General features: G+C 31.1%; 1 protein-coding gene across 2 annotated transcripts in view; it reads left to right on the top strand.

Annotated features, from left to right (window-relative positions):
• Positions 1-11,302, top strand: part of KCNJ3 (potassium inwardly rectifying channel subfamily J member 3) — a 133,320-nt gene extending 122,018 nt beyond the window's left edge. For both annotated transcript variants that reach the window (XM_016165643.2, XM_016165642.2), the window contains one exon: positions 7,627-11,302. In XM_016165643.2, coding sequence (XP_016021129.1) covers positions 7,627-7,632 — 6 coding nt within the window. In that variant the 3' untranslated portion in view covers positions 7,633-11,302. The remainder of the gene's footprint in view (positions 1-7,626) is intronic.
• The last annotated feature ends 2,160 nt before the right edge of the window (positions 11,303-13,462 follow it).

Here is a 13,462-nt window from a genome sequence, read left to right as displayed (position 1 = left end):
TGTCTTTACCCAAGAATCTATTGAGTATATAATACCTAGTACAATAGAGACTTTGTCAAGGTGGATAAGAGCTTCCTTAAGAAGCTTATTCTAATGTGACTTGCTTCTGTAACCACAATTAACAAATAGGAACTATATCTTAAATTTACATACAGGTAGTTGTACCTTTGTACAATGGACTGTGCGCAAATCTCTTTCCCCACTCAAGAATGTGTTTTTCTCATATAGTGGATATGAACTTTGTGGCAAACTACTAGTAATTTTCAAGACTAGGTTGAAACACGGAGGTTGAGAAAGTTCATCCTTTACTTCATTGCATAGCACCTTGCAATTCAGCACCTAGAAAAGTGACTGGCAGAAAAGAGCTGTTTCATAAATTAATAAATGTTAAGTATTATTACTTATTGAAGTTAATTATGTATGACGTTGAAATATATACAGTACCTAGTTGGTGAGGAATGTGGATATGTGTGCTGGCAATGTGACATTTAAAAGACGATATATTAAAATAGAAAAATCAAGGAAGATTTCATAGAATTAATGACATTCGATCTGAGCTTTGAATATGAGGAATTATGTCAATAGGTGGAAAGATAGCAGAGCATATTTCAAGCCATTGAAACAGCATGGACCAAGTAATATGCATGGAAAACAATAGTTGCTAATGGGAGAGTCATCCATTCAAGAAATCAGAGCAGAATAGCATAGAGGTTAAAAAGGCTGGCTTGGAATTGGAGGGCTTGAGTTTATATCTTGATATAAACTCTTGATATAAACACCATCTCTTATCATGTGACATTGGACAAGTTATTTCCACTCGTGATATACCAGTATTGTGGGAAAAAATAGATGATCATATACATAGTAGAAAACACTCAAGATTTGGAATGTATTTTTTACTATGTGTTGTTCTTATTATTGTTAAGGGGTTTTAGAAAGATAAAACTATAATAGTAAGTTAGAACTAGACTTTGAAGAAATTAGATAGGCATGCTAATAATTTGGGTGTTTATTTTTAATTTATTTTTAAAATTTATTTATTTATTTGGTTTAAATATCGCATAGTTCAAATGTTACTGGGTCCCACCTTCTAATAACATCATATTAGAGGTTAGAATTTCGATCTGTGAATTTTCAAGTGTTACAAACATTCAGTCTATAACACCATACAAAGTGGTTATGAATAATATTTTAAAGCAAAGTTTTAGGAATATATTTGAAAAAACAGGGACTAATCAGCCTTTAATTATTACAATTTGCGTGTAACATTTTTAAAAAGTTGATGTGTGTTACTGCTTCAGAGAGTCTTTCAAAAGATTTTCTTCTATATGACTATAGGAATAATGTTCTCCAAAATAAGTAAATTTCAGCATTATCTGAAAGATGTTCTGTTTTCTTTTAAGTCAGAAATTTATTACATTTTCCCTTTGAAAAATATCTTTTCTGATGTCCGGCTTATAATATGGGGTATTCCCCAACAGTAATTGGGTTACATTATACCTATACCATTAAGGTGTTTTGAAAACAAAATAAATAAATAAATAAAATAATATCTTAACAGGTGAAAACAATAGAATAAATGGATTCAGGTAGCTCTTATTTTGATTCTATGATTGACAATGCAACGAATCATGATTTAATAAGGAAAAAGGAAAAGATGAAAAAGATGTGCTAAGAATGGAACATTTCCATTGTGAGGTTAAGAGAATGATCATCAATTGAAAGTGTATTGGGCACATTACATCATGTTTCTACATGAAGTGAGAGTGGAAAGCTAAAGGTAGTGAGAGCCTTGTCAACACAGCAGAAGTTAATGGCGTTTTGAGGAAAGTAGGTGCTACTGTAAAGTTAGTAACATTTGTGCAGAGAGATCAGGTTAACAGTGCCAAAAATGACTCAGTTTATAATGTGTGCAATAATAAGCTTTTACTCATACTCCAGATAACTATAGACACATGTCTACGTCAAATAAAACTTAACCAAGTTGAAAATTATTTCATTTGCTTTGAGTTGATTCTGAGAATTGAGGTAATCGCTAAAGAATTAAAATATATCTAAGATAACCTTTTAACTAACTGGAACCCCAGTAATAATAATGATTGATAATAGCTACCAATTATTAAACCTTTATTATTTATCAGGTAATATGGTAGACCCATTAAATAGATTAAATCATTTATAACTGTAATAACCACATGAATTAATTACATATTATTATCCCTTATTACTATCTATATTTATAGCAGTCAAGGTTCGGATAATTTAGATAATATGCCTAAGGTCTTACTAATAGTTTATGGTTAAAACAGCAACAATCTTAAGCTTATATTCAAAGTCCGTGCTCTTTTGTTTAATATCACTTTTGAGTCTCTTCAGACTTTTAGCAGTATGATCATGAATTCTCTTTCAAATTTGTGTCTGTCATTGACCCTTAGCATCTTCACCTATACACTTTTTGGGAGGCTAATATTTTGTTCTAGTGGTCATAGTTAAAAATCAATTTTTCTTTTTTTTTTTCTGGGAACTTAGAAACCTAAAGTATACCATTTGAAATCTTTGTTGCTAAATTTCTTATTTCAACTTTATTTTCTAACAATATAATTGGCTTTTTCTTGTTTTTATTTTAGAGGTTTTTTTTTTTAATTCTTAAGTAATAATGGCAAATTGAAATATGAGAACACATTATAAGAACAGTGTTTTAAATAATAGAGGATAATATTGAGTTAACTTCATGCCAGAAACTTCTACTCCCCTCTAAAAGTTTATCTGAGCAGAATATGTTGAGCTTTAAAGAGGTTCTGTCTATTTGAAAACTACAGTTTTCAGATGCAGTTTATATATTCTTAATAGCTTTGCAACCTATATCTCGAAGAAGCTTTATGCCATAACCCTAATATTATTGCACAGTGGTATGCACAATGTCTTTGTTTTATAAACAAGATTCAAAAATGAAAAAAAAAAAAAAGAACCACATTCTTCTTCAGAAATCTTATAGTTTAAATTTGAGTTCAGTTTAGTGTAGCACGACAGAGACCATACAGAGAGTGCCAAACCTTACAGTTATATATATTGGGAGATGGGTGAAATTTTGAAAGTACTTTAGGGAAGAAACATCTAGAGATCTTATTCAATAATCCTCAGAGCAATACCTAGAGTGGTCTAGGAAATTACTTTGTGAAATAGCGCGTGCTTAGTCAATTCAGTTATAAAAAAAAAAACACCATCGATTCGAAGAAAAAATAGACAAACAGGATAGATGCAAGGAAGAAAAACAATATATTTTGCAGCTCTGGTGGGTGGATGCGTGGATATACAAATGAAATTTGTAGAGTCGTCATGTAACCCATATTTAGGGACTGTTTGGGAAGAAAATTACCAATATTTATTGTGCACGCAATTATTGCCTAATTTCATTTAATCCTTACAATTTTTATTTGAAAATAGTAGAGTGGGCCTTAATTTACAGAGTTGTGAAGGTTAGCAATAATATATTAAAAAGTGCTTAAACACTTGACAAATAGTAAGCCCTATAGAGATATTACCTGTTATTATTATTATTATATTGCTAGTTGAACATTTGCTTTGTGTCCTCAGAGAATTCTCTCTCTTCTAGCAGCTTCTAGGATAAAGCCTCCTCTGTGCAAAAGTTGTTAGTTGTTTGATGGTTTCTCTGTCACAGCATTCAGACCTTCCCTTTGGTCTGTGGTTACATTGTGTTTAGCCATCCTATATCCAACTTATATAGGTAACATATGCATCATCTCTGATTGAGAAACAACAGAGAATGACTGAGTTAGAGGTATTCTGAAAGTTTAATTAAGGGCTTGTCAAATACCAATTCACTTTGTCATTTTCACTTAAAAAGCTTTTAGACTTATTTGAATGAACATTCAATTTAGTTAAAGAGATGGACTTAGTAACATGGGGTTAAAGGCAGAATCAGGACAGGGAAAAGTAAAAACTAAGGAGGTTTGAGTATATTGCTTTTATTATTTTAGATGGACACTCTGAGGCTGTAATGAATTAGATTAAACAATAATATATAACTTTTATCTATGAATCAATGCATAGAATTTTTTTTTTTTTTCACAAAAGACTTTTCATCTAAGGATTCAGAAGTCCCAGCTATTTCCAGTAGCAACTTCTGTTGCTCTGCTAGTTTCCACAGAGATGAGCTTGTGTTGATTTTTGTAACATTTATTCAAGTCTGGAATCTGCTTAAAACATGGAAACAGTTGCATTGCCAGTTAAGAAGTACAATCATGTAGTACCCCTTGATTAATGTTTTCACCTGCATTTGTTTTGACTCAAGTGGCATTTGCAATTATGAATCGAAACATGAATTACTTTAAAATAATTTGGATGAGAGTAGGAAATATCTTAAAACAATGAATTCTATAAGGAAAAATACTATGATACATGTTCTTAGAAAACGTAATTATATTTACCTTAAATATTCTCAATTGAAATCTGTGTTTTATTTTTTCCATCACAATTTTGAGATAACTTCTGTAATAATAACATCTCTCAATTACATTTTATGTTAGCACGTTGTCTAAACTGCAGATTGACCATTATAGATATTTTCCCGTTATCCAATTCTAATGTTTTCATATCATCATCCATATGTTGATTGTACATTAGTATTCTGAGGTGAAACCGTATTTAAAAACTGTGATGTTGTTGAAGTGGGAGTGTTTGATATTTTTGTACCTACATTTAATGCAAGTGTAAAAGAAACAGCAAAAAACAAAGGTTAAAATGCTGGCAAATGTTTTTGAAGTAATTGCCAAAGGCTTGTAATGGACTTAGTCACCCACCTTGCCGCAGACCTGTTTATACACCTAAGTTTTCACGCTTAGTCTCCCAGTTATTAGAGATACTTATGTGGATATGCTGAGAAACCTTAAATGTTGAAAATATGAGTAATTTTTTCTGTATTTTAAATATGGTGCACATCATGCTATATACAAATGGCATGTTGTTGAATTGTATATTTGAAGCCTACATAATTTTATTAACCAATGTCACTTAGATAAATTTAATAATAAATAAATACATAAATGTATTTTGAAGGTTTAATTGACTATTTCACAAAAGAGGATTGCTAGTTTTTTAAAAATGTAATATTCTGTATTTCTAATATGGGACAAGTGAATAATATGTCAAAATTTCCTTCTTACATTAATTCAGTATCACCAATTTCCAGAAAGAATAAGAAATGGAAGTAATTTCTACAGAGCAATAAAAGCAGTAGTTATCATTGGGCATTGCTTAAATACCAAGCACTGTTCTATGAACTTTACTTATCTCAAATTTTCAATAGTTTTATGAGAGAGGGTATTGCTATCTCTACTTTGTAGAAAAAAAAACTGAGCCTTGTAGAGCCTACAGTAATTTTCACAAGCTATTTAGTAGAGGAATTGGCAGCCAAATTCATATATTTTTCAATTATAAAAGATATTGCCTCACAAATATTAATTTGCTATGGAAGGAAGTAAAGGAGATTTCATATAGTAAAATAAAATCCCCGCCTGACTTTTCAGTCAAAATCATCCACTAGCATTATAGTAACAATGCCTACACATATTGTTATGTGAGCAAATGTTTGAAAAAACCTGTTTCCATTGTAGATGTTATTGCACCACAATAATTGATGACCTGTTTTATCAAAGTGAAATATATATTTTTTAATTTTTCTGAATAAGTGATGGTCTATAATTTTCTCATGAAATATTTAGTCAGAGGCTAGAAAATTGTTTGTAATGCAGAATACATGTCTGTAAAATTGTTTGTAAACACAGAATGCATGTCCATACAACTTACAAAGTACCTTCAAACTAATTTTGTTATCTTCATACATAAATATTTGAGGCTATTCCTGATATAATATTGATTATGAAGACTGATATTCAGACACTATCAGATTTCCACCATGACAGTTAAATGGATAAATTATTTAGAAATGGGTCCCTAACTAAAAAAATATAGACATCATGGCAAAATAAAACAACAAACAACCCTGAAAATTTAAATAATACTGACTTTTTTTTCCTACAGGTTCTTGGTCTATACCCAATGACGTCAGGAGATTTAATCACTCTGAGTACTATATTTCTTATTTTTAAAATGGACATAAGACTATTTTCTTATCAGGATGATATTGAGAATTAGAATCAATATATAGAGAGCACCTAACACAGTGCCTGAGATATGATAGACATTTATTTTCTTCTTAAGTTTCTTAAATACTTTCTAGGAAAAGTTGGTATATAAGTGGTAATAACTGATTCTCCGGTGATACATAACTGATAATAATATGAGGCAAGATTTTGGAAAGATTCAATCAAGGCTTTCTGGGTTGTTAATTATGCATTTCATCCTAATTCTAACTATTGTGTGTGTAATTACTAGACAGGAGGAAAAGACAGACTATCCCTTTATCCAAACTATTCCAGGCTTAAACATAACAGCAATTATTTATTGACAGAAAGAAAATAGAAATGAATGAAGAAAGAGTGTCATTACTTGTTTAAGTTATACTTAATTACTGAAGAGAGGTAGTTTTAAAATTCATCTATCATTTTACATTGTAATAGCTGCTGATAAAGTCTGATAGTAAAGGTAGAAGAAAGTAGAGAGTTTTATAACTTACAGAAATTATATCTCTTGACTAATATAAGACTGAATTTGATATATGGTTTAAATTTATTCACGTACTTTCGAACTTAACGCAATAAATACTCAGAGGTTGACCGATTTGATAGTAACTTAGTCTAAATATTTGATTTATAAAGAGAACACAGTTGAGTAAATAAGCCTAGTATGAGGCAAATATCCAAGCAACATAAATAGCAGAATTCGACATTTGATATCCAGCATACTATTTCAGCATATGGACTTAAAACGAACAAAAGTTCATTCTGGTCTTAAAAGTCCAGGAGGATGGACCCATTACAAAGACTTTCCATTAACCAAGATAGAAATATTTCCAATTTTTATTCATTTAGCAAATTCTTGGGATAGTTATTTTTGCTGTGATTTATTAAGAGCTTATTAAGAGCAAACTATTTGTAGACATTAAACAATACATTTTCCATTTTTATACATGTTATTTTATTTCATGGTCATAGCAGTCATGTGGGACAGGGGTTATCTTTACTCAAAAGAATAGGAAAATGATGCTAAATTAAGCATCTTTCTTAAGTTTACACACTTGTAATATTTGCATTCAAAGCCATATTTGTTTCATATATCACATTGCTTCTTGAATCATGGAAAATGGTAATGTGATTTCTCCTCTTGTCTCCTTAATGCCTAACACATAGGTTAACATTATTCAATGCCCTTTTATTTTGGTTTATGAAAAATAAACAATTAATAATGCTTATATATATATTACTCTCTAAACATGAAAGTAGCTGTGCCCTGTGTTTTTCTTTGGAAAAAAGTATATCTCTAAGCTGTCAACTTATATTAAAACTATTACCATATTCTATTACTAAGTCTACTCTAATCAACAGTCCAAAGCTTAAATCAGAAAGCAAGATACATTCCTTAGTTCAAACTGGCTTTACTTGTGCTTCTACTTGCGTAATTTATCAAGGATTTTCTTTTTGCTTATAGGGATGACTTGCCAAGCTCGAACATCATATACTGAAGATGAAGTTCTTTGGGGTCATCGTTTTTTTCCTGTTATTTCCTTAGAAGAAGGATTCTTTAAAGTTGATTACTCTCAGTTCCACGCAACATTCGAAGTCCCCACCCCACCTTATAGTGTGAAAGAACAAGAGGAAATGCTTCTTATGTCATCCCCTTTAATAGCACCAGCCATAGCTAACAGCAAAGAAAGACACAATTCTGTGGAATGCTTAGATGGACTAGATGATATTAGTACAAAACTTCCATCTAAGCTGCAGAAAATTACTGGAAGAGAAGACTTTCCCAAAAAACTTTTGAGAATGAGTTCTACTACTTCAGAAAAAGCCTACAGTTTGGGAGATTTGCCTATGAAACTTCAACGAATAAGTTCAGTTCCTGGCAACTCAGAAGAAAAACTGGTATCTAAAACCACCAAGATGTTGTCTGATCCCATGAGCCAGTCAGTGGCTGATTTGCCACCAAAGCTTCAAAAGATGGCTGGGGGAGTTTCCAGGATGGAAGGGAATCTTCCAGCCAAATTAAGAAAAATGAACTCTGATAGATTCACATAACAAAACATCCCCTTAGGCATTATTTACCATTTGATTTAGTAATAGTGCAAAATTTGGTTGATGAGGTAATCCTCTCTAAGGAATCTGAAAGGTACATTCCCCCACCCCCCACCACCGAGTCATATATGCATATTTGAGGACCTTTACTTACAAGTATTGCTACCTTGCAGAAAGCAAAGTTGTAAAGGGAGGACATCACAAGGAAATTCTTATTAATGGGCATGTATTATCACATCATGCATGCAATAATGTGCAAATTTTGCATTTACTTTTATGGCATGATTTATATATGGTATATTTATTTATATTGTATATTATGGGAAAAAATATATATATATATATATTTAAAGGGTGGTACTCTCCATTAAGCCAAACATGAGTGGATACCTTTCAGGGCGATAAAACTCTATATATGTATGTGTGTCTATATGTATATGTATATACACACACATACATATATATATATAACACATATATACACACAAACATACATATATATCTGATAAAATTGTGATGTTTTGTTCAAAGTTGTAGCTCTTGTGCATGTTTAATTTATTAGGTTAAGAAGGCTACTGGCATTAATTATTATTACCAAATATTTTAGCCTTAAATTATTTGTCATTTTAAAACCTGATTTAATGTTTTCTGCTTTTTAAGGTCCTGGAAGGTTTTTAATTGTACTTTATATGAGAGAGTTTCACAAATCTGTACTATTTGTGGCCCTGAAAAAAATATAACCATTATATATTTAACTTGTAAAATTTAGATCATATCAATATACTAAAATTTTCTCATGGCTTTTAAAGGTTACTAGTACTGGGGGGAAATAAACATAGATAAATTTGAGAATTGGTCCTCTCCTGGACTAATTAAAATCTGGAAATCTGTTTTGTATATGATCTAATACAAATACGAGCTCTGAACAAATGCTGAATCATTCTTATAGTCAGTAGCCAAGTTATATTGAGTATATCAGAATTTGTGTGAAATCACATAAGTAATGGTCCCTATTTCAAACTGAGTCAATTGGTAACATTTTCACCTTTTTTTCCCTGAAACTTCTGTTATTTTAAAAACCAATAATTTATCTTTGAGGAGATACAACAATACAGTGTATCTTGTATTGTCCTGAAACAGATGATAAATGTATCCTGAAACAGATGATAAATATTTATGCTTAAAATATATATGTCTAATTCAGTCTCCTTTCTTATGCCTTTCTTTTGTTTGTGGTATTCGTTGTAACAGGACAGACTTTTTCTCACCTGGGGAACCTATCTCATCTCACACCTTGCTCAGTCCAAGAGGAATGTTTTGTATATATCTGAAATAATTTAAAATTAGATTTATTGAGGATATTTAACCCATGTGTCTTTTGTTTGTTTGTTGTTGTTATTTGGTTGATTGATTAATCACTGATTTTATGATGTATTGGATCCCTGGCCTACCAAAATAAATTTAGCAGTACTATTTTTTTAACCCTAAGGTTTTATATTTGTGATTCATAAGGAAATCAAAACTATTGCTCTGTAGAACATCTGCAAAATAGAGATTTGGAATGCAGAGATTTTTATGAAAATTTACAAGTGTTCCTTATAAGATTATCATAGATTTTCCTATAAAACTTTTTTGGACATTGCAATCTAAGTCTGCCCAGAATTAATCTATTTCTTCTCATTAATATGTAAATCCTTAATAGCTGGTCTGGATGCTCATCATTTCCCATTTTTAGCAATCATGTGATAATTTCTTTATTGGAAAATTATTACATCAACAATTCTATCATTGACTACAATAATACCTTCTGGCTACCTCTGTATCAACCAAATTCTGTAGGTGCAAACACATACCAGGGAATTGTTACTGGCAAAACGATCAACCTAGAGCATCCATCCACTGTGAATAGAGCTGATTGCCCTACCGTTTGATCTCCAAACTTTCTGATTTGCAGGATATAGGAAATGAAATTGTAGCAGAAAGAGAGGGAGTCCAGGGGGCATGGTATATTTATTATCAGTGGAAGAAACTGCATAGATCATTTAGTCTGACCACTTAAAACTAAATAGAGCCATAATTTAATTTGGAGAGTTATTCAATTGTCTTTGGTACCAAGGAGAATAGGGGGCCAAATATAAACTCTCCAAATGTATTCACTCATTCATTCAACAAAATTTTTGCATGTCTTTTATGTCCTAAGCATTTCTAGCTCTTGGGGATTTGGATATGACCAAGTCAGAGGAGGTCACTGCCCATTTGAACACTGTATATCAGTAGGAGAGTTGGGAGGGGACACTGTGAGACAGACAAAAAATAACTGAGATGGTTTCAGATAGTCATAATATTACTTAAGGAAGAAAAACAGGATCACATTAGAAAAATGACTGAAGAGAATATGATTATTTTAGAAGAGGTGACTGTTTATGAAGGGGGTGAGATTTAAGCAGAGACCTAGATAATGAGAAAGAACCACTATTGCCCAAATTAATTTTTTTTAGCGAATGCTCTTCCTTTATTTTTACCACGAATATATGTGGAAGGTGTGATTTCTGTGTGTAATTGCAGTTTAATCCTTATTGGTAATTGATCATAGGTTCAGTTTGCCCAGGAGAGTTTCAGTTTTTTGTTATACCTGTGTAATTATTAACAGCACTCTCTTTCTCTCTTAGAGTGCTCTGGTTTGGATGATATATTATATGATGACTCTATGTTTTTGTTGAAACTAAATTATAAAATCATATATTTGGATAAAAATAAAGAATTGCTTTTCTTCTCCTTTTGCTGATTTTTTTTTGACATTTATCATCTCAGTTTCATATATTTCAGCCTGGAGGACTTCTTATTAGAGTGATTTTGTGTAACATTGTTCAATCTGTACATGACATGTTTTTCTCAACAGTGAAAAGTTAAGTTTTTTATTGATTAAATAAAAATTAAACCTCTGATATTTCCATTTCAGAAAATTATGAGCTCAAATCAAAGAGAATAAAAGTCAACATAAGCCAATATAATTCTCAGCCATCAATATAGTGACTATTGAAAAGCAAAATGTAATGTGTTCACCAAATCAAATGACTATTTAACAACTGCAAACTAATCTCTTTTTATGGAATTTTCATGGTATAGTTCCTGTCATGAAAAACATTATATTTATCAAAATGATATAAATAAATACAATTATTTTGATAATATTTATCTTTAATTTAAATATTAATTATTCTCAGAAATACGTTAATACACCCTTATAAATATTTACTAAATTAAAAATAAGGATATTTTATCATTATTTCTGAAAAAATTCTTATGTTCTAAATTTATCCATAAATGGCTTTAAATACAATAAAAAGTATTTAAGTGTCTCAGTACTCAAGAGCCACTTTGTCTGGACAAAATGGAACATAATGGATTATTTCTGTGGGAGGAAGAACGCGATTATGGAGGAAGTGTCTTTCGTGCCATTTGTATCATGAAATACTACCATTCTACACTATGAAGAGAATTCAATTTGACTACACAGAACATCTGTGAACTTTATTTCAGTATCTGTGCTTGAATTACATTGTACGTATTCAAAGTAGCATCAAATTAATTACACTGGCAGGCATGCAATTTATAATTATTTAAATATACAAAGTCATTTAGCTTACAAAAATTTAAACTCATGTATTCAATATTGCAAGTTCAGTTTTATAAAAACCACATTAAACTTTAAAAATATGATTGGGCTTAATTTTTAACATGCACTCACCATTTTTCCACTTTCAATTAGTTAACTCAAATGCCTTGATTCAATTTGTTTATCATGAGACTCTTAACTCTAAAAGACAATACTTTAATCCATCACAATTCATTCCTTGATCATTGTCTTTATTTTGACTCCTTATCGGTGAGATGCTTCAATGATATGGAACCTAAACATAATGCATATTATTTGAGACCTGCATTTCTTGGAGGAAGCTCTATGACCTTCTTTACTGAGCTAGTGTTTCAAAAGCCATGGTAAGTACAACAGACAAATACCTAATTTTTCTAATTTTGCTTATATATGAAATCACTTTCTTTTAACGTGTTTTATTCTAGTCCACCCATGTGTCAAAATTCATTTGGAGCGTACTTCTCTCTGTCTCTGTCTCCCTGTCACACCACCTTTTTAAAAAGTGTTTAATCACTTTTTTTGAAAGAGTTTTCATAGAAAAACTGTGTTTCTAATTTTGGTTTAGACCAGTTCTGTGATATGCAATGTGCTCAATTCAGTGGCACCTCTCAGGATTAATTCCTAAAGCCAAGTTCCTGGAGCTTTTGGCCTAGGGGAGTTCAAGGAAGATGGTCTTTGTCATTTAAAAGAATGTGTTTTTTTTTTTCCAAATTCTGATTTTCTTACCTGAAAATTATGAAATCATGGTTATGTCAGAATATTTGGGATGTACATAATCAATGGATGCTACAGACAACAAATGTTTTAGGGCCATTATTTACTCATTATTTACTAAGAATCATACACATCATTCCTGTTTATCCTTTCCTAGCTTCACATGTCAATCATTTGCTTGGTGATTTACACCCATTATTTGAATCTTTACAACAACTTCATATGGTAAAGATTATCTCTATTTTATACTGGGGTGGGGCGGAATTCTGCGAGAGGCTGTTTTTAATTAAGTTAAATTCAAAAACCTGAAAAGCCCTGCTCTCTTGGGTGGTTCTATTGTTTACATGCAGATCCCTAATCATTGTTAAATTGCTTTTTCTTGATTTTCCATTTGGGGGCATTATCTATTTGCTTTTAACTAAAGTAGAAGAAGATTTAGTTGTATTTCAAGTCTTTCTACACACAATACCTCCATCACATACACCCTATCCTAAATTGCCAATGTTGTCATGTCATATTTAATTAGATTAACTATCAGTATTTGCATTGAGCCCAGTTGAGCCCATGTATTTTCATCATTTTTCTCACCTTTTACAGCTTTTCTCCTTTTAGAGTTGATCATTTTTTCTCTGTTTACTTATATATATATATATTTATTATTAATTCAGTCAGTATGTTTCCTAATTATAAATACTTTCTCATTAATTCATCAAGCACATAAGCATTTTGTTGAGCATTTTGATCTTGAAGAATCTTCACTAAAGTATTCTGATTTGCTCAATTATGTAAATTTATTTAAGTCTATGTACAGCCATTGTCTTAGAATTGCCCTTTGTCATCACACTGGAGGATTTCATTCATGACATTCTTGGTATAGAAACCC

Source organism: Rousettus aegyptiacus, unplaced genomic scaffold, assembly GCF_014176215.1.
Source record: "Rousettus aegyptiacus isolate mRouAeg1 unplaced genomic scaffold, mRouAeg1.p scaffold_m13_p_2, whole genome shotgun sequence".
NCBI classification, from domain to species: domain Eukaryota; kingdom Metazoa; phylum Chordata; class Mammalia; order Chiroptera; family Pteropodidae; genus Rousettus; species Rousettus aegyptiacus.
The sequence above is the reverse complement of the archived record's forward strand: the minus strand, read 5'-3'. Positions and strand labels throughout refer to the sequence as shown.